We start from the raw sequence: 26,133 nt of genomic DNA, 5'->3' as shown, positions 1-26,133 counted from the left end.
TCAGTGACTCCAAAATTAATATTCTTCGTGTAACAGTAGAAGAGAGTCATGTAATTTAAATAATACTGTTGGAATGAAATAACAATTTTGTAAAAACAACTCTCTTGCTTGAAGTTGGTCTCAGAAGTACTTATTTATACCTAGGCTAGCTTAGTCTTTATTTCTTATTTTAAATTTTAACTGTAATCAAGAGGCATACTTGAGAAGCAAAATATCTCCTTATACTTTTTTTTTTTTTTTTTTTTACAGGCAGAGTGGACAGTGAGAGAGAGAGAGAAACGTCTTCCTTTTGCCGTTGGTTCACCCTCCAATGGCCGCGCACATCGTGCCTATCCGAAGGCAGGAGCCAGGTGCTTCTCCTGGTCTCCCATAGGGTGCAGGGCCCAAGCACCTGGGCCATCCTCCACTGCACTCCCTGGCCACAGCAGAGAGCTGGCCTGGAAGAGGGGCAACCAGGACAGAATCCGGCGCCCCGACCGGGACTAGAACCCCGTGTGCCAGCGCCGCAAGGCGGAGGATTAGCCTAGTAAGCCATGGCGCCGGCCCTCCTTATACTTTTAAATACACTTTAGCCCTGTGGTTTCCACAGTGGCAGGTTACTCACTGATGGAACAATGACATAAGCCTCAGGCATTCTTCCTCATTGCCCAAAATAGATAAACACTGGGATGTATTCTCTGTCCTTGAAACTCAGTTGGGTCTCACACCCTATTGCCATGATACCCCACCCCTTACAGTCACCTGAAAGACCAGTTGCTCTGAACACCTGGGAGACCAGTTCCAGGAATTCCCCTCTGCCTGCTCCCCCTACCCCACCCCCAGCCTCAGCCCTCCTAAAATATAAAAAGGCCCACGTGTTCCATTATGTGCACGTGGGCAGTTGGTCATCCACCTCTAGGGATTTATTTTCTCTGAATAAACATGGTCTGGCTGTAAATTTGTACACTGCCTCCTCTTTATTATGTGCCTCTTTGCCTACATTTTGGTGCCCCATGTGAGGAGGCACCAATCTGCAGCTCTTTTCCTAACACTAGTTTTAAGTTCATATCATTTGGTATTAATACTAGATGGAGAACAAAGAAACCACTACAATTCATGATTTACTACTGTCTTAAAAAGAATTTCACATTAAAGAGAAACTTGAAATGATTCAAGTATATATCCTGAAATCTATAGAAAAAAATTTCCAATAAGTTATTTGGATGATGATACCAACTAATTTACAAAGTATACCACAACAGTTAATTTGATCTATTTTTTTTTCTAAGCTGCAACTCATCATCTGATATATAAAGGGAAATAAGTTTGCTGATCATGCCAGATCAAACCCAATATACCCAGGAAAATATAATATATGTGAGAAAACAAAATGGAAAAGTTAAAATAATAAGTCTTCTTACGACTCATTTGGCTAATCCTCCACTTGCAGCGCCACCACCCTGGGTTCTAGTCCCATCCAGGGCGCTGGATTCTGTCCCGGTTGCTCCTCTTCCAGTCCAGCTCTCTGCTGTGGCCCGGGAGTGCAGTGGAGGATGGCCCAGGTGCTTGGGCCCTGCAACCGCATGGGAGACCAGGAGAAGCACCTGGCTCCTGGCTTCGGATCTGCACGGTGCGCCAGCTGTAGCGGCCATTTGGGGGAGGGAGTGAACCAACAGAAGGAAGACCTTTCTCTCTCTGTCTCTCTCTCTCACTGTCTAACTCTGCCTGTCAAAAAAATTAAACTTTAAAAAATAAATAAATAAAATAAAATAATAAGTCTTTTTAAAAAAGTACCCGGAGTGACTTTCAAACAGAAGACTTGAATAACAGACAGTACCTCTTCAGAACTGAATCAAACAACAGCCACTGAAATCTTGGAAACCAACTGAAGAAAATGGATATAATTCTCATTTAAGTTTTAGAGTAGAATTATCTACAGAAAGAGAAATGCTGTCTATTGGTTCAGCACTCATCTCTTCCTCGACTCTGAAAACCCAGAGTTTCAGCCAAGGTTGCTTCAAATCCCAATTCTCCACGCTGATTCTGGAACTTGAGCAGGCTAACATTTCCTTTTATCTCATGTGTTCATGGAGAGACTGTTCACAGCACTGTGCTAGCTCCATAAGACTTTTTAACAAACTTAGCGATTGTTATTCCCTATAGAATGCAAACAAAATACCAGAAAAAATAAAAATAAAAATACAATACTTTTTACAAAGGCGAGAAACAGGTTGGTAAGAGTCTGAACGGATTGTTCACCCGAGAAGCCGAACCTGAAGCTGAAGCAGATATTCGGCTTACCTGTGCTGCGACAGGAGAACTTGGTTTTGTGATCACACAGTCGGATGGTGCCATTGCAGCCTTTCTCATCACTACCATCTTCGCAGTCCTTTTCCCCATCACAGCGCCACAGGTCCGGAATGCAATTTCCGTCAGGGTGGCACTGAAATTCATTGCCATTGCATCCGGCAGGAGAATGAATCTCTTAATTTGAAATGAGGGAGAGAGAGAGGAAGAGGGCAAGACAGGAGAAGTTATAATTTTATTTGATAACTTTTTCATGTTGTTTAGCTTCTGCAGGTATTATTAACACGATAGATTACAAATTGTTTAACATGCATAATACTGTCTGATATTTTCAAATTTATTTCAAAAGCATCAATGCTTGCAGAAAATAAAATTTCTCACCTTCCATAGAACTCCTGATAGTGTTACAATGATAGAAAAGAGCAAATGAGGCTTTGTGGGGATAGCCTGTTGTGGTTTCAATCTGAGCCTTAAGAACATCTTTTAAAGGCTTCTCTTGGGGCCAGGGCTATGGTGTAGTAGCTAAAGCCACCTCCTGCACTGCTGGCATCCCATAAAGCTGCTGGTTGGAGTCCCAGCTGCTCCACTTCTGATCCAGCTCTCTGCTATGGCAGAGAAAGCAGTAGAAGATGGGCCAAGTCCTTGGGCCACAGCACACATATGGGAGACATGGAAGAAGCTCCTGGCTTCAGATTGGCGCAGCTCAAGCCGTTGCAGTCAATTGAGGAGTGAACCAGTGGATGGAAGACCTCTCTCTCTCTCTCTCTCTCTTTGCCTCTCCTTCTCTATCTGTGTAATGCTGACTTTCATATAAATAAATAATTTTTTTTAAAAAAGGACTTTTCTCTAATGCACATAAATAAAGACTTAAACTCTATTGGTTTCTTTCTTTCTTTCTTTCTTTCTTTCTTTCTTTCTTTCTTTTTTTGAAAGGCAGAGTTATAAAGAGGCAGAGGCAGAAAGAGAGGTATCTTCCATCTGCTGGTTCACTCCCCAAATGGCCACAATGGCCAGAGCTGTGCTGATCTGAAGCCAGGAGCTTATTCCAGGTTTCCCGCATGGGTGCAGGGGCCCCCAAATTTGGGTCATCTTTCACTGCTTCCTCAGGCCATAGCAGAGAGCTGGATCAGAAGTGGAGCAGCCAGGACTCAAACTGGTGCCCATACAGAATGCTGGCACTGCAGGTGGCAGCTTTACCCACTATGCCATAGTACCAGCCCCTAATTCTGTTCTTAATGGTAAAATTTTGGTTGACTTTTGACATTTCTTTAGGTAATTTCTTCTAAATTACTAAAAGATAAATAACCAAAAATTAATTAGGTACTTTATGACTAAAAAAATTTGAAGAATATCTAACATTTTTAGACAAAAAAACCCAAGTAATAAATATAATTCTGCAGAATATTGCAATTCCAGAATCAAAACATACACTTATATATAAGAATATAATGATGCACTATGCATTCCAATTCAATTTATCCATAAATAATTCATATGAAGCCCAGATAACACTGTTGTCCAAAGCCTGGAGACTAAAATTATAGGATAAATTCTTCAGGGAAGCATAAGAAAGAAAATATAAATGTGTGGACACATACATTTTACATGTAGCAAATAATATGTCTTCAATCAGTAGTTTATTAAAATGCATAATAATATCTAAGAGATTGAGATAACATTAACTAATATATAAAAACTGCTATAAATATTTAGTCTAAATGTTTTTTCTAGACAAAGTTTCAATATAAGAAAGGTGTTGTGTCTCTTCCATGGGTATATTTAACAGTTAATCTGTAGTTTACCTATAATGACAATTAATCTATATAGTTATAATACATTTGAAGGAGGCCCATGTGACTTTCTCATTATTTAATATGCTGCATTGGTAGAGAGCTACGGTAGCTAATAAAGATTAGATTCACTTAATGTCAAAACTAGTTATAACAATAATATCGTCAAAGCATTTAATCAATCTTTAGAGACTTCTGTTTGTTCATCTGGAAAGTGGAGAGACTACAGGATTGCTGTGATGATTACATTAGAAAATATCCACAAATGATTATTTTTGACAAAGTTTTGTTGCTGCTATTTTTGCAATACAAATAGTTTACTTCTTAATTTTTTAATTAAAGATATGCAGTAACTCTAATCTGTAAGGTTGCAAACTATAAAGACATACAAAATGGATTTGACACCAATTTTGCAAAATAGTAATGCTATAATTATAAATAACCAAGAATAAGTGTCCTTACTGATACCAGAGTAAAGACATTTGGTTGGTATAGAAAATAGTAATTCCAAATCACAGAAATGTATAGAACTAAACTTCCAAAGTAAACACTGCTAAGAGCATATGTAATAGTACCCTCAGTTTACAGAGCATTGTTTGCTTTGAAGCTCCATTCGAAAGCCAAGACATTCTTGTCTTACTTTCACAGACAGCCAAAACATAGTCACTTTGGATATATTATTGTCATGATTAAACCAAATACTTGGCAGAGAGATATGCAATTAATAAAGGTGGTAAAGTTTGCACAAAAGCAGGAAATACATGGAATGTGGTACTACAATTCCCCCCCATATTTACTTTAGCATCTGCAAAGCATCCTCTATAGAAGTATGGCTTAACTACTGTAGTTGTAAAGAGTGAATGTCGTCCTGGTTTCATAAAGAAGATATTGTGAAGTCGTTCAATATAGGCTGTAACTCGAATATACTACATAATTTCAGTATTTAGGAAGAACAAAGGAGGAAAATCAACAAACCTCAAGAACCTAAAAGTTCTGAAGGAAGTTCTCTAAAGAGGACAACTTCCTTTTTTTTACATTTTTATTTAGTAGATATAAATTTCAAAAGTACAGTTTATGGATTACAATGGCTTCCCCCCCCATAACTTCCCTCCCACCTGCAACCCTCCCCTCTCCTGCTCCCTCTCCCATTCCATTCACATCAAGATTCATTTTCAATTATCTTTATATACAGAAGATCAGTTTAGTATATATTAAGTAAAGATTTCAACAGTTTGCCCCCACACAGAACACAAAGTGCCAAATACTGTTTGAGCACTAGTCATATCATTAATTCACATTGAACTACACGTTAAGGACAGAGATCCTACATGAGGAGTAGGTGCACAGTGACTCCTGTTGTTGACTTAACAAATTGCCACTCTTGTATAAGGCATCAGCAATCTCCCCAGGCTCTAGTCATGAGTTGCCAAGGCCATGGGAGTCCCCTGAGCTCGCCGACTTTGATCTTATTTTGACAAGGCCATAGTCAAAGTCAAAGTGGAAGTTCTCTCCTCCCTTCAGAGAAAGGTACCTCCTTCTTTGATGGCCCGTTTTTTCCACTGGGATCTCACTCACAGACATCTTTCATTTAGGGTTTTTTTTTTTTTTTTTTGGCCAGAGTGTCTTGGCTTTGCATGCCTAAAATACTCTTATGGGGAGGCCAACTTTCATACAATAGTGAATGGCCTTGGGTTCTTTTTCCTACTGCTTTTCTTTAAAAACAAAACAAACCAACCTTGGGTAACCTCAATTTTATAAACTGTAGTGTGAAATCAGCTAATAACATACAGTAGTTCTGTTTCAAGTAATTATCACCAGATATTCCAAACATTTACTAAAGAAGTGGATGTGTAATCTGTAGATTTTTTTCTACATTTTCTAAAATAAAGAGCTGAAAAGAGCTGAAAATTGTCATATCAGTATTGAATGTGTCCCCAGGTATGTTTATTTGACAAACATACCATTGATCTTTTGAAACTCTGATGCTTTCCTATATATATATAGATATAGATATATATATATACCTCAGTTCTCCAGTACCTTGAAAACTAGAAAGAACCTTGAGTTGGTAACCAGATGTGGTACCAATTGCTACTTGCTTTGTTTGGTACCAAACTGAACAGCTCCCAATTGTAAAGGAAAGATGTTACTTCTATACAAATTACTAGTTTTTTTTTTTTTTTTCCTCATGAATCCTTTTCATGAATATTTGTAAATTTACCTAAATCTAATCCGATTTCTTCACAATAACTTTTTTGGAAATTAGAGCCTAATTTATAGACCACTTCTTGTGTGATGAATTTCTTTTTTTTTTTAACTTTTATTTAATGAATATAAATTTTCAAAGTACAGCTTATGGATTACAATGGCTTCCCCCCCATAATGTCCCTCCCATCCACAATCCTCCTCTTTCCCGTTCCCTCTCCCCTTCCATTCACATCAAGATTCATTTTCGTTTCTCTTTATATACAGAAGATCAGTTTAGCATACATTAAGTAAAAATTCAACTCGATCATAACTTCAGATTTAGGCACATTACTAATAATTATTCTACCTTTTTTAAAGTCTTTCCTCTTACAAATTTTCATGTTTCAAGTTGACAGTCTAGATTATTGTCCAGGGGAAAGACATGATGTAGTGAGTGAAGTTGCCTCTTGAGATACCTGCATCCCATAACAGAGTACCAGCTTGAGTCCTGGCTACTCCACTTCTGATCCATCTTCCTGCTAATTCACTTTGGTAGGAAGCTGGTGATGGCCCAAGTATTTGGGTACCTGACTCCCACATGGAAGACTCAGGTGAAGTTTCAGATCACTAGCTTCAACCTGGCCTATTCCTGGATATTATGGGCATTTGGAGAGTGAACTAGCAGGTGGAAGATCTCTTTCTGTCTCTATTCCTCCCTGTTTCTCTGACATCCTGCCTTTCAAATAAATAAACAAGTCTACAAAATTAAAAACTAAAAATGACCGTAGGGCTAATTAATAAAGCAACGAAAAGTCATATGCAAGGAAATTCTAAGAATATATTTTATTTTAGTTTTATATAATTTAGGAAACAGTTTATTAACTTCAATAAACTTAAATAGTATATATGAAATTCCATATAATTTTTCTATTTCTTTTTCCCACCCTTTATTTTTTCAGGGACTATGTTGTCTCAAAAATGTGAATAGAAGGAATCGTGTGTTTAAATAGTTATTGTAAGTACAATGGTTTACTCTTTTAAAGACAGTTTGGTTTTCCTTGCAAAGTTCTAGTTCTGTTAGATCACATTTGTTCAGTATTAATTCAGTGGCACAACAGAGAATTATCAAGAATACTGTCTAAACTCAGAAACCTAGCTAGATCAGCCTGATTCAGCAGGAGATTTCCAAAAAGGATTGCTTTAGAAGAAGGAGTTGCTGCAGACTCAGACAGATCTGCCTCTCCAGAAGGTAAAAGAAATGAGCAGCAAGGCTGGCGCTCTTGAAACTTTGGATGAGCTTTAGGGAAGACAGTGCAGGTTATAGCTACTAGCAATCAGATACAACTTGGTATTTTTAAATAGGGTCTTGGTCTCATGGAACAAACTGTAAACCCAACTTTCTTATTTTATAAATTATAAGATTAAAGAGCAGAAATTGTAAGGATTTGTCCAAGGAAACACGGGTGACCTACAGCAGATCCAGCATAATTGCAATTTTACTTTTATCTCAATATTATTTACAGCTGAGGACAAGTGCAACCACAAAGACAAAAGCAGAATATTTCATGATATAGAAAATACACTGCTATCATCTAATATATTTTAAAACCCCATTTGCATTTTCTTTACTTTGGTTGGTATGGTTTGGTTTTTCTATGTGTGCTTTATAAGTGAATCCACTTATGATAAATACATACATACTTTGAGCATTGAAACAAATGTAATTTTTCCCTGGGGATATTCTCCTTTTTCCTTGAGCTATCCGTGTCTAATCCACTGTGGTCTGGTAAACCATTTATTAGTGTCCATAAGACCAGGTCACAATAATTTTTAAATGTGGATACAGTCTAGAAAAAGAAATTCAATACACCATTAAAAAATTCAAACCTAAATGTAGAAACGATTTGTTAATAATGGTCACACACATGTCACTAATGTATAACTCTTAGTTTTATTTCTATTACTATTCTCAACTTCAACTGCCTTCCTGTTTGTTCCAAACAGGATTTTATCTATTAATATCTATATCTAATATTTTTGAAGATCCACATTCTTTTACACAAAAATGCCAAATCATTTAGTCTCTCATATTCAGATACTGTATACCAAAGGACTTCATGAGTACGCATTCTGGTATTTACAAATCTCAGAAATTATGCATGATGCTTTGTGTTAATACATATTTATTTTCCTTGTGGTAGAGAGTTAGAGCTTTTCTTGGCTCTCAACGCAAACTTCAAGAAGACTGCCAAGAGCTCACATTTCCCAGAGCTCACACCTCCCATTCCCTGCACGTTGACTGGATGCAGTAGCCTAGATGGCATTCCAATATGCCTGTGCTCTGCATCGGTTACACTGGATTGGAGTAAAACCCATAGAAAAAGGATCACTTATCTATACTTCCATATTTTAGTAAATAATAAACTGCTTATTGAGAGCATTCCATTTGAAACAGAAACTATCATCCAATTTGCCTATAGTCATACAGAATAATAAGCAGCAGAGATGAGAACTACACTCGCCAATTAATAACTAATCTTAGCGTTAGCTTTATCACTGTATAGTCATTAACTTCTAGTAAGGCTTTCCTCATGCAGTGACTCAAGAATGAAAATATAATTAACTCACATGATAATCAAGATGCATTTAGAAACTCACTTATTTTAGATTTAAAACATCACTTCTTAGTCTCTAATTTCCTAATGAAATTTAACATTTACTTTATTCCATTTTAACACTACAGTAAAATTTGGTCTTTTATAAAAAAGATCACTGAATTCCAAGTTGCTTGGCAGCTTCCCTGGGCTTGGCTCCTCAATTAGTTGTCAACAAGGAAAGAGAAAGAAAGATTCATAGAATCAGAAAATAAAGATAATTGCACCCACGATTATATATCTAGTTAGCAGCAGACTCACAAAACTTAGTTTCATCATCTTTAATATTAGAATATTGGACTAAAGGATTCCTTCATTTGATCAGACAACATAAATTTATTGCAATCTGACAGGCATTTTTACAGCTAATGGGATAGAGTAGGGAATTAGAAACTGTTGGTGTTCTCATAGAACATAAAGGAGAGAAAGACATATGTATGCATCTAAAAATAATTTTATAAGAAATCAATTTAATTAGTCCATAAAATAATTGCTATGGAGAAAATGAGTAGAATAATATACTAACAAGCATAGTAGAGAATAGTAGATTAGTTATGCTATGATATTAGATAGGTACAAAATCTCTGATCTTAAAATTGGAACAGTTTAATTAAATATCACGTTACATATCTTAGTGGACCTGTTGGTGAGCTATCCTCATCCAAGTCATGTAAGGACCCTCACTGATGGATAAATGAGTGCCTTAAGTGTTTATGGTTTCCATTACAAGAGAAAAGTGGGGTTTCAGTAGTCACATATCAGGTCTAAAAGAGATATCACATTTTACTGGCCAAATCTAGCCACATGAAATGGATCCATTATATTGGTGTCACCCAGCCTCACAGGTCCCAGAAAGTACAATCTTCCCATATACCACGAAAAGGAAATTAGTGGAAACATTTTGTGAATGTCTTTGGTGACTGCCATAAATAGTGACTTGGGCATAGATTACATATTGAAAATATGCAAGGTTACATATGAGTTATTACAAATATGAAAGGAAAGAGATAGCCAGGAAAAGCTATGACAAAGAGTGTACTAGACAGAAGAATAGCAAATGCAAGGATTCCAAACAGGATATACCTTTCATTTTATAGTTAAAGGAGACAGAGATAGATAGAGAGACAGGAAGGAGGGAGGGTAGGAAAAGAAAGGAAGAAAGAAGGAAAAGAATAGGAGTGGGTGAGTGAAATGAGACATGAGATAGCAAGGGATTGGGTTTTGTAATGATTTAATCACAATTCAGATATACTAACCTCAACAGGTATTTACCTACTGAAGATATCCAAATAGAAGTGCTATGATGACATAACTTAATCAGCACTCGGAAATTTTTTTCTTGAAAATTGTGGGGAAAATGGAGCTTGCATGGAAGTTTGGAAACCATGTCAATTCCTTTCTGCCAGAGTTCCGTGGTAGAATGGAAGGCACAGTTTCGGTACGTGTAATGGTCATAGAATGGTGAGCACATACGTAAGCAGGTAATACAAGCAGTTACAAAGCTGTTAAGTGCTACAGCAGGAGAGAGCTGGACTTGGGGATCTCCTGTGAAGTCTTCCTATGACAGAAAGTAAGAGAATTCTGAGACATGATTAAGAGTCATGCAAAGGAGAAAAGAAAGAGGATGAAAGATTTTCTGACACAGCCAGCATTATGGGCAAAATAGTGTGTAGTATGTGAGTACAGGAGTGGAGAAAAGGAAAACAAGAGAGGCGGCAAGACCTGGACCTTGAAAGTCCCTGCAGGCCATGTTAAATGATTTAAGGTTAGCCCTAGAGCAGTAGGAAACCACAAAAAGACCTTCAGCTAGATTGATTTGATCAGATATGCACTCTGTATAGACCACTTTGTGAGCCCTTAAACAAGAGAAAACATCTCTAAGATTCTTCAGTTTTACAAGACTTTACAGTGTGTGTATCTGTTTCACTTTCCAGAACAAAGTTTGGCTTGAAGTCAGAGACTATCACGCACACACACACACACACACACTCACATTCCTATAGTTCATAACCCTTCCCTCCAACTTCTCATGCCACGTCGGAACTATGAATTTTAAAATATTCGAAACTATTTCACAGAATCTGTAAGCTTTTGGTGGGTCCAGGTGCTTAATAATGCTGCCCTTTTCTGCTGGAAAACAGAAAAAAATGTCGCATGTTGCCTTCTCTTGACTTTCTGGGCAGATGCAATCAACTCCTGTGAAGTTGTTGATTTTCCTCTGGATGGCAAGCTGCATTCCTCCGCAGAGCCTTCTGACCATTCCAGCCTGAACTCCAGGCCTGTGTTGGTCCCCTGAACCTCAATGTCCTAAGCTTCGGGGCTTGGCACACATTCTCTTTGTAATACAGCTTGTCCCAGTGGAGTGTTAAAATGATGACTGTGTTTATATGTGTATGCTCATGCTGCTTCACAGTTGTGTCTTCATGTTGCTGATACTGGTTATATTTTTAACTAATGCAATTTTATTGTATCTTTGCCCTAAAGCTATTTAAACCAAGCACACAATATGGAAAATCTAATAAATAAATAAATACAGAGCCCCAGAGGAAATGTGGCAACCAAAGGTAAAATCTATCCCAATATTTAAATGAATTCACTATGACTAAATATTTGCAGTTAGAGGACTCAGAAGAGTAGAGAAACAGAACATTTTACTGACAGTTAAAAATAACAAAAAAAAAAAGATTGACAAAACTGCATTTCTAGTATATATATATATACACATATATAATTTATTTAGAATATATTTTGATTTATATGAAATATTAAAATGTCCTTAACAAAATAGGTAACAGTGGTACTGCAAATATAATGAGTTACCTAAGTTTGATCTCAATGGTTGAAGAGAGAATGGTACTATATTTTTTGTTGCTGTTTCAATGGGATTTATACCTCAACTTACCACATTATGAAGTACAAACGTACAAAACACAACACAGTGCATGCGCACGAACTTTCTGCATTTCTTATAACTGCCTTGTGCCAGTCTCTGCTGTGACCCATGTTTCAATGTATCAACAGGTATTCATAACTTCTGCACCTAGGCAGCTGTTTGCTTCAGACTTCTTCTTCAAATTTTCTTCTATAGTCCTAACACTGCTGAGAAGCCTATCAATAGCTCCATTCTATGATAAAACCATTAAAAGTCAAAAGATAAAATAAATTGAGGCATTGCCCAACTTCAGACCAGAGAAAAAAAATTAGGAGAGAACCAATTTCAACCAGACACGCCACAGAGAAACTTCTGACCCTGAGCAGATGCACACTCCTTTCCCAGCATGTGTCAGAAGCCTGCCAGGCTGACCTCCCTCCTGTAATTTACATGCTGAGAGCTGTGGCCTTCATTAAAGTGCATATTCCAATCTTAGAGCTGTTGCATTGCTCATCTCCTAATTTCCTTCCCTCCAGAATTCCTTCGTTCCTGTTCCTTCTCACCTACATCCCTCTTCCCGAATGTGCTTTGTGTAAATATCTGTCATGCAATCACTTAGAAAGCACATTGCTATTCTGCCTGCACCAATTTAGGTGTCTAACAACTAGTGCAATTTCCTTTCCCACTTCTGATTTTTCTCCTTCATAAGCTGTTTGCAATCTGGAAGGCCTTGGAGGACTGAACTCTAGGTTACTATAATAGCTTGGGTTTTGTGTTTTTCCTGGGTTGCAATTCTAACCCCAATGAACAATTTATTTTAATTAATTTGTGCCTCAGTTTATCTTAGGCATGATGGCATCATTTACCAACAGAATGTAGATATCACTATTGCTGGCTCCTGTCTGTGGGGAGCTTTAATATCCCTGCAAGAAGGCTGGGCTGCTCTTGGTTTCTAAATAATCTCAGGAGGATTATACTTGGGAGAATTTTGCTCTTAGATCTTGGGGTGAATAGCTACAGCTTATGTTGAAGCAGGTGGGAATATAGTGTTTTGTTCCTCTCCAGGTATTGTGGAAGAAATTCCTCAGGGGATGCTAACTGACTATATTATGTTTTCTGCTGTGAACCAACAATAAAATGAGGCCTCGCTGCTCCATCTTAAATCAATTTGTCATCATCCCATTGGATCTTTGTTTTTTTTTTTTTTAAATGTTTTTTTTTTTTAATGTTTTTTTTATTTTATTTATTTGAAAGAAGAGTTATAGAGGGAGCAAGGGAGAGATAGAGATTTTCTATCTGTGGGTTCACTTCCCAAATGACTGAAATGACCAAGGTTGGGCCAGGCCAAAGCCAGGAGCTTCATGTGGGACTCCCATGTGAGTACAGGGGCGCGAGCACTTGGATCATCTTCCTCTGCTTTCCCAGGTACATTAGCAGGGAGTTGCATTGGAAGTGGACCAGATAGTTCTGCAACTAATGACTTTATGAGATGCGGGTATTGCAGGAGGCAGCTTAACCCATTACTCCACAATGCCATTCCCTTCATGGGTCTTGCTGACTGACAGCTGGTAATATGTATTTTCAGGTTTCTTGGTTCATATTTCTCATGTTCCTTTCCTCTCTGTCACCCCACACATGCTTCCAGGATATGGTTTTTGTATTTTGTCTTCTTTTCCAAAAAAACTCATTTTATTTCCTTATATGTAACTCCCAACAGAAATTATCCTGATATAATTTTAGTTGGTTCCATGAAAACATTCATTAATGCGTAAGATTTCATGGTGACTTTAGTGAAAAAAGAGACCAAGTTTCAATCTTAAATGTTTTAAGTATGGGCCAATCAAAAAAAGTTGAAAGATAGGAATGGAAAAGAGTATGTAGATATCAAACCACAAATTATTGTTGGTGTTAAAAACACTGTGGTTGGTAGCATTGTGGCAGAGTGGGTTAAACATGTATTGGACTGCTAGTCTAATAGTCCAGCTTTGTATTAGCAGGCCGGGGAAGACAGAGGATGATGGCTCAAAGTACTTGGATCCCAAACACCCATGTAAGAGACTAGAGGGAATTCCTGGCTCCAGGCTTCAGCCTGGGCAGCTAGATATTCAGGCCATTTGGACATAGATCCAATAGACAGAATAACTCTCTCATTCATTCACTCATGCATTGTCTCTCTCTCTCTCCCTCTCACCTTCTCCCTCTGTCTCTCTGCCCTTTTAAATAAATAAATCTTTAAAATAATGCATAGGCATGTGGACACTCAAAATCTGAAACAAAACTTTCAATGCAGAAAACCAAACATTCTCCTAGTAAGTTAAATTATTATTGAAGTGAAACGCACACAAAACATTTATGATGCTCATTGAAAAAATTAAATTTTGATATCTAGAGCTCCAAAATGAATATATCTAAACATTTCATTTAGAATATAAGTATCACAGGAATGATGAACTATGTTATCTAAATATAAATTAAAGTAATTGAGAAATCAAGTTTTCAATTTGCCATTCAAATTAACCAATCACCTTAACAGGCAAATTAAATATCAAATATTCAGGAAAGAAAATTTAAATGTCAATATTTTGCATTTGGAATTTCCTGCTTGCCTTGCCAATGTGCCTAGTAGGCAAAAAAAAAATACCAGAAAAGAAAAAAAAATGAGGAAAATATACTATTTAACTCAATCTTTAAAAATAATATAGAATGAATAGGCATAAGCACATACGCAAGAGATATATATGCGAGACAGAAAACATCATTTGAAAATTGTTAATAGCATATCTCTTTTTATTTTGGTCTTCACTAATCTCCATTGATTTTGGCCTTTGTAACATAAGATTCGTATTCTACGAAATACAGGCATAAGGCTGCTCAGGATTATGGAACATGTAGAAAGTGTGTCTCCTTGTGTTATAAATGAGGAATCCACAAGCTACAACCTGCAAAATAATTCCATCTGTAATCGTTATAGGCCCCCTAAATTATTATATGAAATATGGCTCCCTAAAGTACCCCAGAAGTCCCATCTAAGATGCCATATGTAATGTTGGAATTCGAGGTGCCATACGATATCACTTTGTGCTTATTAATAAATTCCCAATATTAATAAGCCTGTGTGGGTTCTTGCCTAATATTCAGAGAATTCTGAATACCAGCATAAATGAACGAGCAGCATGGTATAGTTTTAAGTTTTTATTCAGTGAGTAAGATGCATAGGAGAGTGAGGGCTTTATCTACAATAGAGGGATAAATCTGGGTTCATACCGAGTACCAGGAACCAGCCAGGAAGCATGGGGTGGGTGCTCAAGGCCATGCACCTGGAGGTGCAGAGGTGCACAGGCCTTGTACTCGCAAGAGGCCAAAGAAAGGAAGGGGAAGTCTCGGACAGGCTTCCAAAGGGGAGCGGTTAATTAACCTGATTGGCCAATGGGTGCTCAGGTGTGGCCAGGTAGGGGCTGTGGTCACACAGGGGCATGGTGAAGACATGGTCTTTGAGCTCACAAACCTAATCAATTATAACCTGTATGCCTGCCTACATCACATCTTCACACTTTTGTAGTGTATCTTCTCTGGTTGCTTTCACCCTGAAACAGTAGGGTAGATGCAACAGACAAAGCCTACAATGTTTACTGGTTGATCTATTACAAAAAAGGTTTGCCTGGTCTATTTGGTTTTGAATCCTGTTTGAGATTCACAGAGCAACCTACCCAAGTACACTATCAACAGTAACAGCAAATATATGCAATTTTGAAACCTGATGCCACTAGCCTTCCACGGCAGGAGGTTGTGGTTGTTTAAGAGGACAATTGAAAGCACCAAAATTAATTGCAGAAAGATTTTATATGAAGATAATAACAATAAATTACCTTTGGGAAATCAATATATTCACAAATACAAACCTAGACCTTAAATAAATTCCCTAATAATAAGTGAATAATCTTGTCATTATAGTACAGGAACATAACATCTCATTACAAATCCAATTGAAATTCAGATAAATAAGGAAACAAATGATGTCAGTCAAATAGGCTTTGGAGAAGCTAAATGCCAACTACTTCTACAAGAAAAAGCAGCATTTTATTCAAGTGCATGTTTCTTTACTCTTACAAAAGCTTGGATACTATTCAATTACTGAAAGATAAGTTAATTATTTTTGCATGTTATCTATGTCCTTTGTCTCTATATTATTTGTACTCTGTTGAGTGCCTGAAGCCCTATCATTATGATATTCATTTACTGCAACTTGAGAATGAGGAACTGCAACTTAAAGATTACAAAATCAACTAAATTCTGGTGGTTTTTTAGTACTGTTGAAGCAACAGAACAAAAGTGTGAGTTTTTATTAATTATATCTTTTAAAAAAAACAAGAGATGTTACTCAGTTTGATGTTAAAGAAAACAATTTAATTAAAAGGCTAAATTTATCCAGGAATTAGTGTGAACTCATTATCAATTTTCTGCATAGTAAAGATGTAGATAACTGGTTTCTTTCTATTTTTATTAACCATTTTATATTTCATTTTTTAAACTTACATTTATCTGATTATTTTAATTTTGACAAGCACATTGCTGAGATGTTATACATTTTCAAAATGAGCTTTTTGTCACTAAATGACTCAAAATCTTTGAGTTTCCTTTGTTTTGGGTAAAAAGTTGTTGGTTGTATGAAGGATAAAATGACCTTTAAAGTGCTGTTTTGTCCTATGAAACAAAAAAGAGGTTTCCTATGGATAAAATCCATTAATAATTAACATTATTCTGATATCTTCGAAGAAAGAAAAACAAATCAATCTGTAAGAGAATAAAGTTAAGCCAGACAATTTGTATTTCATTGAAAATGGATACATTCCTAACATTGCTTTTAATTGTATTTTATGAGTAAACAATCCATCATTTAATAAAAGTGAATATTCAAGAAGCATTGACTATAACTTTCTAAATCCCCCCTGACTCAAAGTCAATAGTTTATTTTTTTATTATTATTATTATTTTTTTCTTTTTTGGACAGGCAGAGTTAGACAGTGAGAGAGAGAGAGACAGAGAGAAAGATCTTCCTTTTTCTCTTGGTTCAACCCCAAAGTGGCCGCTATGGCCAGTGTGCTGCAGCTGGTATGTTGCACTGATCTGGAGCCAGGTGCCAGGTGCTTCTCCTGGTATTCCATGTGGGTGCAGGGCCCAAGCACTTGGGCCATCCTCCACTGCCTTCCCAGGCCACAGCAGAGAGCTGGACTGGAAGAGGAGCAACCGGGACAGAATCCGGTGCCCCAACCGGGACTAGAACCCTGGGTGCCGATGCCACAGGCAGAGGATTAGCTTGGTGAGCCGCAGCGCCAGCCAATAGTTTATTCTTGTTTTTTTTTTTTTTTTTTTTTTTTTTTTTTTTTTTTTTTTTACAGGCAGAGTGGACAGTGAGAGAGAGAGAGAGAGAGAAAGGTCTTCCTTCCTTTTGCTGGCATGCTGCGGCCGGCACACTGCGCCTATCCGAAGGCAGGAGCCAGGAGCCAGCTGCCTCTCCTGGTCTCCCATGGGGTGCAGGGCCCAAGCACTTGGGCCATCCTCCACTGCACTCCCGGGCCACAGCAGAGAGCTGGCCTGGAAGAGGGGCAACCGGGACAGAATCCGGTGCCCCGACCGGGACTAGAACCCTGGGTGCCCGTGACTCAGGCAGAGGATTAGTTTGGTGAGCTGCAGCGCCAGCCAATAGTTTATTCTTAATAAATTTTACTTATTGAGAAACAGCAGCAGGTTTTGTTTGTTCATATGTCTGTTATTGTAAAAATGAACTGGAGGAGATTCTAGGAAGATAATGGGCAGGATTGTGTGTCCGACCTACAGAGCAATTACCATAGTAAAAATCTATGACACCACTACTTGGAATTCTGGAGAATAGTGAAAGCTTGCAAATTCCAGGGCAATGCCTGGATGGTAATATTGAGGTTAGTTTTGATCAATTTCAGCTTTTAGCACAGTAGTCACTATGAATCCCACAAATCCCAATTCCATGGCAAGCAATCACATTTGTGTTCCTGGAGCTGCTAGCACACAGTGTGTGAAATCTAGAGTGGGCAAAAAGGACCATGTTTTCCAAGTACTGTAGACCTGTACTTCGATTTCTGATGGTTGTCTCAGGGTTTAGGAGGTGTGGATGAAGAGGTGGTGGTTATTGCCACTGCATCTGCCACCATGTCGGAAGACCCTTCTCCAAACAGCATAAAAGGCTTGCTGAGGATCAAAAAGGTAGAAATCCCTTTTACCTTCATCTTCCTTTTTCTCATTTCTTCTTTTGCAAGCTAGACATTGAAGACTAGGATATTCAAACACAAAATCAAGTATAGCTGGAAAGTTACTATGCATGCCTGCAGAAAGGCAGAGGCTAAAAAAAGACCTGAGAAGAACACAAGTTTTTAACTCATACTAATCTTTCCCACAGAGGCATCAGACAATAATTGACACGTTCAAAAAGACGCATCTATACCCCAAACCTGGGAGTTGAAGAGAATCTGGGAATCTGATTTACAGAAGTACTACATTGTTAGATCCAAGTCTATAGTTTTAACCAAAAAAATCACACAAAGTGTATGAAAAAACAAGAGACTAGTTCATTCAAGAAAAAAATAGAACCCAACAGAAACTGGCCTTGACAACAGTGTGATGGTGAGCCTCCTAGACAATGGCTTTAAACCAGTAGTCTCGGGGGCTGGCACTGTGGCACAGTATGTTAATCTGCCTGCACTGCCAGCATCCCATATGGGCACCGGTTCTAGTTCCGGCTGCTCCTCTTCCAATCCAGTTCTCTGCTGTGGCCTGGGAAAGCAGTAGAAGATGGCCCAAGTGCTTGGGCACCTTTACACACATGGGAGACCAGGAAGAAGCTCCTGGCTCCTGGCTTTGGATCGGTGCAGCGTTGCAGCCATTGGGGGGTAAACCAATGGATGGAAGACCTTTCTCTCTGTCTCTCCCTCTCACTGTCTGTAACTCTACCTTTCAAATAAATAAATAAATAAAATCTTAAATAAATCAGTAGTCTTAAAGACAATTAAAAAAACAGAAGGAAGATGTGGAAAAAGTCAAGAAAACAATACAAGAACACAATAGACATATTGATTGAGATAAGACAGGAAACTTAAAAGAAACAAAGTTTGGGGTTGAAACATACAGTAACTAAAATGAAAAAAAAATACTAGACATATTCAAAAGGAAATTAGAGCATAAAGAAGAACAAGTCAGAAAAACTGATGACAGAAATTATCAAGTGAATTAGAAATCAAAAAACATTGAAGAGTGAGCAGCACATAAAGGATTTGTGGAGCTCCATAAAGAGGTCCAACATATGCATTAGCCAGAGGGAGAGAGATGAGGGGCAGAGAATATTCCAAGAAATGATGCCTAGAAACTCTTCAGCTTTTAAGAAAGTTATGAATATATGTATCCAAGAATTCCAATATACTCCTAGTAGGGTGAACTCAGAGACACACAGCAGGTCACATATTGTAATCAAACAGTTGAAAAGCAAAGAGAGCAAGACAGCACAGACTCATCACACAGAAGACACAGAAGACATCTTAAGTAGAGTCCTAGCAGGTTTCTTCTCAGCAGAAACTTGGAGGCCAGAAAGGCAGTGTGTGCTTATATACTAAGAGTGCTCAAGGAAAAACAAAAAAGTGTCAACCAAGAATTCTGTATGTGACAAAATTATTCTTCCCAGGTGAGGCATAAATTGATACTGCCCCATCTAAACAAAAACTGAGGGTGTTCACTACCACCAGACCTACCCTAAAGAAATGTTCAAGGAAGCCCTGAAAGGTGAAATGGAAGGAGTAGGCAATACTAGAAGCTGTGTACGGAAAGAAACATCTCTGTACAGGTAGATGTGTAAACAATTATAAACCTGTCATTATCTTAATAGTGCTTTGCAGCTGCACTTTTTGCTTTCTACATGATCTAAGAGACTAATATATTTTTATAGAAAAAGTTTACAGTCTAAAAGTTGGTATTGTTGTAACTCTGGTGCTAAACTTCACATTTGTTTTCCATATAATTTAAAAGAAAATTAACTTGAAAGTATTTGTTTTGGACATACAATATGTCAAGACTTAATTATGTAACATCTGAATGGAATAGGGTATAGACAGTAAGGGGCAGAATTTTGTAAGTTATTGAAGTTATGCTGCTATAAATCCAAGTTACGGTGTTATAGCTTTAGGATGCTGACTGTAATAATCATGGTAATCATAAATATAATAGCTATAGGATATATACAGAAGAAAATGAGATAGGAATTTAAATGTTTCATCACAAAAGATTAACTAAACACAAAAAAGGCAGTAATGCAGAAATTGAGAAACTATGAAGGTATAAGGCAGATAGAAAACAAATGGCAAAATGACACAAGTTCTTCCTTATCAGACAGCCTTAAAAAAGGAAGAAGATGTGGACATACGCTACAAAATGGATAAATGGATAAACCTTGGGGGCATTATGCTAGCAAAATGAATCAGCCACAAGAAGATAAATACTATGTTATTCCTATATGTGAGGTTCTTAGAGTAGTCAAAAGCAAAGAGACAGAACAATAGAATGGTGGTTTCCAGGGGACAGTGGGAAGGAGGAATGGGGAGTTACTGTCTAATGGACAGTTTCCTCTGTGGATTAACAGCATTCTGAAGATGGATTAGTAGTGATGCCTGTACAGCAACATGAATGTACTTAATACCACTGAAATATATATTTAATTTAATTAAGACAGCAAACTTTGTATTATGTAGTTTTTCCACAATTAAAACAGAAAAATCAAATTAAGAGTATTTGCTAGAAAGAAAAAGAAAGCATATGGCTTGAGTGTGACTGTGTACAGTATTTATTGATATCTTATTTTCAATAAGGTAAATGTTAAAATGCTTCTAAAGACATAATGATTCAGCCGAGATGGGGTATAATATGGTATACAAGTCAAAAGACGCTGGTTTCAATTTCTAATCTCTCCATCACTAAAAGTGCAACCTAAGTTTTCAGTTACAAAGCCCATATTGCTCAAGTGGATACAGGCTGTCTTTGTAAGATATTCGTCTCTTTTTGGTTGATAATAATGTTAGATCTTCTTGATTTCCCACCAAAAACTTAGCATGACAATTTAAATCCAAAAATCTCCCCTGAAAATATCTTTATGGTTCAAAGTCTTCAGCCTTAGCTTCTTTAACAGAGAACATTATCAGCTCTGTCCAGGAGGCAGTATAATAATTTTGCTATCATTATATACTCATAAGGATTGAATTTCACTTGGCTGAGCCCTTTTCCTCAATTATACAATAAAGGAATTGAATTAAGTGATGGTTTGATTTTCTTGCAGCTTCCTAAATTTTCTGGTTCTCTGAAGTAGAACTTTTTGGACAGATAAACATGTTCTTTGAATCACTGAAGAAACTATCTGTGTAAGGATGTCCACAGCTATTCCAATAAAAAACAGTCCCAGAATATGTTATATCAAGGTAAATTGTCAGAGGTAAAGGAAAATAGAAACAAAAAGAGACACTGATGGACTTATTGAGACTATTTGATGTAGTTCCCTTTGTGAAATTTCATTACAGTGAACTGTGGTTTATGGTTTATGGGAATGTCTGTCTTTTCTCATCTTTAAGGGACACTGAGAATGCAGCTGACAGAAAGGTGTAGTTATCTGATGATCATATACGTGCTAATTTATACAAAGTTTGGAAAAAAGGAGATTATATAAGGTTCCTTCAACAACTCAGCAAAAATTGAATTAAAAGTTTAGAGGCTAGCATTGTGGCATAGCGGGTATAGCCACTGCCTGCAATGCTGGTATCCCATTTGGGCAATGGTCGGAGTCCAGGCTACTCCATTTCCAATTCAGGGTCCTAATACTCTGCCTGGCAAAGCACAGTAAGATGGCCTGAGTCCTTGGGCCCCTGCACCCACAAGGGTGACCTGCAAGAGGCTCCTGGTTCCTGGCTTCTGTCTGGCCTAGCCCTGGCCATTGTGGCCATCTGGGGAGTGAACCAGTGGATGGAAGGTAACTCTCCCTCTGTGTGTGTCTCCCTCTCTCCCTGCAACTCTGCCTTTCAGTTAAATAAAATAAATCTTCTTTTTTAAAAATAAAGAAGTTTGGGTTTTTTTCAGAATATGCATTTTCCATGAACTTTTCAAAGGTCCTACATATGCCACAGCTACAAAAACAGAACACTGAATAAAGAGCCAACAGTCCTTGCTTTGTTTGGAATATAGCTGTGTGACCTTGGGCAAATGTCACAACTTTTCTGAGGCATAGTTACTATAAAGGTTAAATGAAGTAGCAAAGGTAAAGTGCCTGACAAGTAGTAGATCACCAACATACGTTAATTCCCTTTTCATCTATTACAACTAATAAAATCTTTTCATTGGTAGTTGCTGCTAAATAATAGGTAGAGGAGTTAACATTTCTCTATCTTTCTGGGATTTACTGTGTATTGAGCAGAGAGGACGTCAACAAACAAACAAACATTAGCAGTAATGAAGGATAAGGGAGATGTGGGCACTGTGATACAGAGGGTTAAGTCACAGCTTAGATGCCTATATCCTGTTTTCAGTGTGCTGGTTCAAGTCCTGGTTTTTCTGCTTCGCATATGGCTCCTGCTAGTGGAAGGGCAGGAGGAGATGGCCCAAGTACTAACTTCTGCCACCCTCATGGGAGACCAGAATGGAGTTCCTAGCCTGGCCCAGTACTGGCTATTGGAGCCACTTGGGGAATGAACCAGTGGATGGAAGATTTCTTTCTTTTTCTCTCTGTGTGTATGTGTGTATGCACACACACGCCCTGCCTTTCAAATAAATAAATCTTTTTAAAAAGATAAGGGAGCATTCTATTGTTTTTATTTTATTACATCTTGGCCTGAAATTACCAACATTTTCGGGATAAATGAAACTGATTACCTTATACTCAGAAAACATACACAACTCAATCAGAACATTTAGTTGTGCACACCATTGTAAAAATAAACTGCAGGATCTGGGGTTAAGCTGAGGAAACAGAAAAAAAAGTACTATCTATATTTGACAGATCAAGTGAGAGAGAGTCTAAGAGTATAATCCAATTTTATGGTGAAAAAACAGATTCTAATGTTCATTAATTGTTTACTTAGCATTCACTGTTTATTAAGTATTATGCTCAACTGTAGATGCACAAAAAGATTCGTTAGATTATTCTAGTTTGCTTCTTAGATCCAGGAACAAGAAAGTAGCTGTAAAATGGATGACTGAATGAGGACAAAAGCTAAGAGGAAAGTTGAGGCTTGCAAAGCAGATAGAGTGAAAGCAAAGATCAGCAGCTAAAACAGAAGAATATGGGTATGTGTGGGCACGTGCATTCGTGATGTTATATATCTAACTTCTTAATAGATTTCGGAACTTGTTAAATATTATTCACAATAAATCCAAATTGAAGGTCAAAACATACTTAATTTTAAATTTACATTTAAACTACATTTGTGATGTGAATAAGAGGTCACGTATGATCCAGGATGCTCCATCTTATTCACTTAGTGCAGCAGGTAGTAAATATTTCCTTTTCAGAGAATCAAGCAAAATGCAAGGCAAGGAAGAACAATCACAATCAGTTGAGGTCAGATGCTTCTTCAAATTAAATAATTCAAAAAGAGAAAAACTATCCTCTTCTCTATTGACCCCATGCTGAATTCATTGGTATATTTATTATAATTTTTGAATAGAAATTTACCTAGAAGTATAGTTATCTACAGAAGCTCAACAAGTTGTGTGTATTTACCTTGGAAGAGCTGTATTACATAACTGAAATATATTTTAAAATTCCCAAGAGTATGGGAATTAAAGTTTGCATACATCTTATGAATTAAGCTGCCCTGATTATAATTCAGTGTACATATTTGGTATTTTTTTAAAAAGTGATCTTTGAGTAGAGTCTCTTTATCTTCTATTTCAACCAAAGAGTACAAGACTTGTAAGAAAAGTCTAAACTTTCATTTTTGTGTTATTCTTGATGTCCACCAGGTAAAACTGTGGGCAGCCGCAAGCAGTCGCCCCTTTTGTTTACACTTAAACATATGGATGGAGACATCCTGGCACAGACAAAAGGCTAAGTAGGTTCCAGGAAGAGGCAGGAAGAACCCTATCTCACTGCTAAACTTCTCACAAGAGATAATGTAGACAATCAGTCACACCTGAAACCTGCATTTATCACCTGTGTGTTTTATTATACCCTTGTAATCAATGATTGATAACATTTTGAGATCTGTTAGGTGGAAGAACCTTATCGGGAACTCTTTGTAACCCCAAAAATCTTTTGGATATGTAAATCTTTTGTGTGCCTTCTTGTCTACAACTGGTCTTGTTTAAATACTACTGGATTTGTTGAATAAACAAGCCTTGATCAGGATTTGTCTTGGCTCCATTCTTTGCGTCCTAGTCTCTGCATTCCCACCCTCTGTTTTAGGAAACCCGGTTCTTTGTGCTGCAGGCCAGCACAAGTGGTGCCCGAACAGGTACCTGAGAATTAGAGAAGCAGTGAGGAACCTGGATTCATGGAGTTGTGACTATAGAGATGTACAATTTGTGGTGAGTACCCGACACCAAAATTGTGGAGATTTTTTTTTGAGCAGGCATTATGGGACAAGCATTAAGAAAACCGTCAATAGTAAAGGCAGTTAAGGCATTAGTATAGACGCAAGGAATAGGGTTAAAAAGAAAGCAATAGAGCAATTTATAGAAACCATAGAAATTGCATGTCTTTGGTTTATTGAAGAAGGCCTTGTAGATGAGATGCATCGGGAGGACATGAGAAAACTGAGGAAGCCAGAAGCAGTGATGGCGAGGATAATCGATCCTGCCAATCCTCCAGTTCTATGGAAAAGGTTACTGCCTCCGCCCCTCCCTTTAAATTCTTTATAAAAAATAATAATGATAAGAATTATCCCTTTGTCAAGAAGGGGAATGTTTGCCAAACTAAAATAAAGAGCCTCATATATCCTAAAAAGAGTGTCGCTCAAACCCTGAGAAAAGCAGCAGAGCAAGGCCAGGAGGGAGCCAAAATCTTTTTTGATGCTTTTCCAGTGGAAGTATATACAGAAGATGGCCAAGAAATGACCATCACCACCCAGTCCCCTTTAAAATGTTAAAAGATTTAAAAATCTGCTTGTGATGCATATGGGCCCACTGCTCCCTATACTGCTGGCCAGGAAAAAGAGAGAGGAAAACTTCAACAGATCTCTCGACCTAGGGAAAAGTCTTGATCCGATAACCCTTTCCAACACGATAAATGTTTTTCCGTCTTTGCAGCTTATGGTAGGTCTGGTGTGTCTTGAAAAACTTTTGTACGCTATTAACTATCTGTTTTAATTGACTGAGTGGTTGCAGCAGCCCTGATTGGATCTGGCTCTGATTGAAGATCTCAACTTGGTGGCTGTTTAATTAGACTAGGCACTATAGGGGGTTCCCAGCACTCTTGGTGAAACGGGGCACCTACCCAACCCCACGGCCAGTCCTGCTAGACCCTGGCGTGTGCAGTCTTCCCTGTCATTTTTGTGTTATTCTTGATGTCCACCAGGTAAAACCATCGTTTTATAAGAAATTTCAATATATAAGTAAATGGCCAGGCCTTAGCTCTAAATGAAGCTCCATCACACACAGTGCTGTGAGGTTCTGGTCTCATCTATTTCCACTTGGAAAAACTATTCACCCATTCCAGATTGGCTGAATAGTGGAATATGTACTGCTTTTGACCAGGGGAAAATAGCAGGAGAAAAGCAGAGGAAGAGCATTCCTAGGGGAGAGTTTGAGAGAAGTCTGCAGTGGAAATTCTACAAAAGGATGAGGGTGGATGGTGCAGACACGCAGCAATGAACAGCGACATCACACACAGCCCCCACAGCCACGAGCTGGAGGAGATGCCAGCTTTGTAGAGTGAGATGTGAACAGACTGCAGCACCTTTTGCATTGGTAATATTGACAATGGAGAGCCTTGTGGACCAAACAGTCTTTGAGTCCTGCCTGGAGCCCAAATTGGGAGCAGGGTACCCACTTAATCCAGGGAAAGGAAAGCCTGTTTCCTTCTCCCCATCCCCTACAAGGGTGCTGGGCAACTGGTGAGGAGAAGGCACCATATTGACACCAGTAGAAGTGGCAGTGGCTTTTGTGTATGAGTGTAATAAGGAGATTTTACCAGATGGAAAAAGTCTACATTCCCCACCGACTTTGAGTTTGGATGGGAGGGTTGATAGAGGGCTGCACACCCTTGTAAGATTATGAGGTACTCCCATCCTCTCAACCTATCACATGCTCCAGAGCTCAAACTGCCAAGGTGGAGCACCCACAGGGAGCT

General features: G+C 38.0%; 1 protein-coding gene across 9 annotated transcripts in view; it reads right to left on the bottom strand.

Moving 5' to 3' along the window:
* Positions 1–26,133, bottom strand: part of LRP1B (LDL receptor related protein 1B) — a 2,140,503-nt gene that overhangs the window by 837,789 nt on the left and 1,276,581 nt on the right. For all 9 annotated transcript variants that reach the window (XR_007920674.2, XM_051849575.2, XM_051849574.2 and 6 more), the window contains one exon: positions 2,281–2,463. Coding sequence is in view for 8 of the 9 variants with exons in the window: in XM_051849575.2 (XP_051705535.2) it covers positions 2,281–2,463 (183 nt within the window). In the remaining variant the exon portion in view is untranslated. The remainder of the gene's footprint in view (positions 1–2,280; positions 2,464–26,133) is intronic.

This window comes from Oryctolagus cuniculus, chromosome 3 (genome assembly GCF_964237555.1).
Source record: "Oryctolagus cuniculus chromosome 3, mOryCun1.1, whole genome shotgun sequence".
Lineage (NCBI taxonomy): Eukaryota > Metazoa > Chordata > Mammalia > Lagomorpha > Leporidae > Oryctolagus > Oryctolagus cuniculus.
The sequence above is the reverse complement of the archived record's forward strand: the minus strand, read 5'-3'. Positions and strand labels throughout refer to the sequence as shown.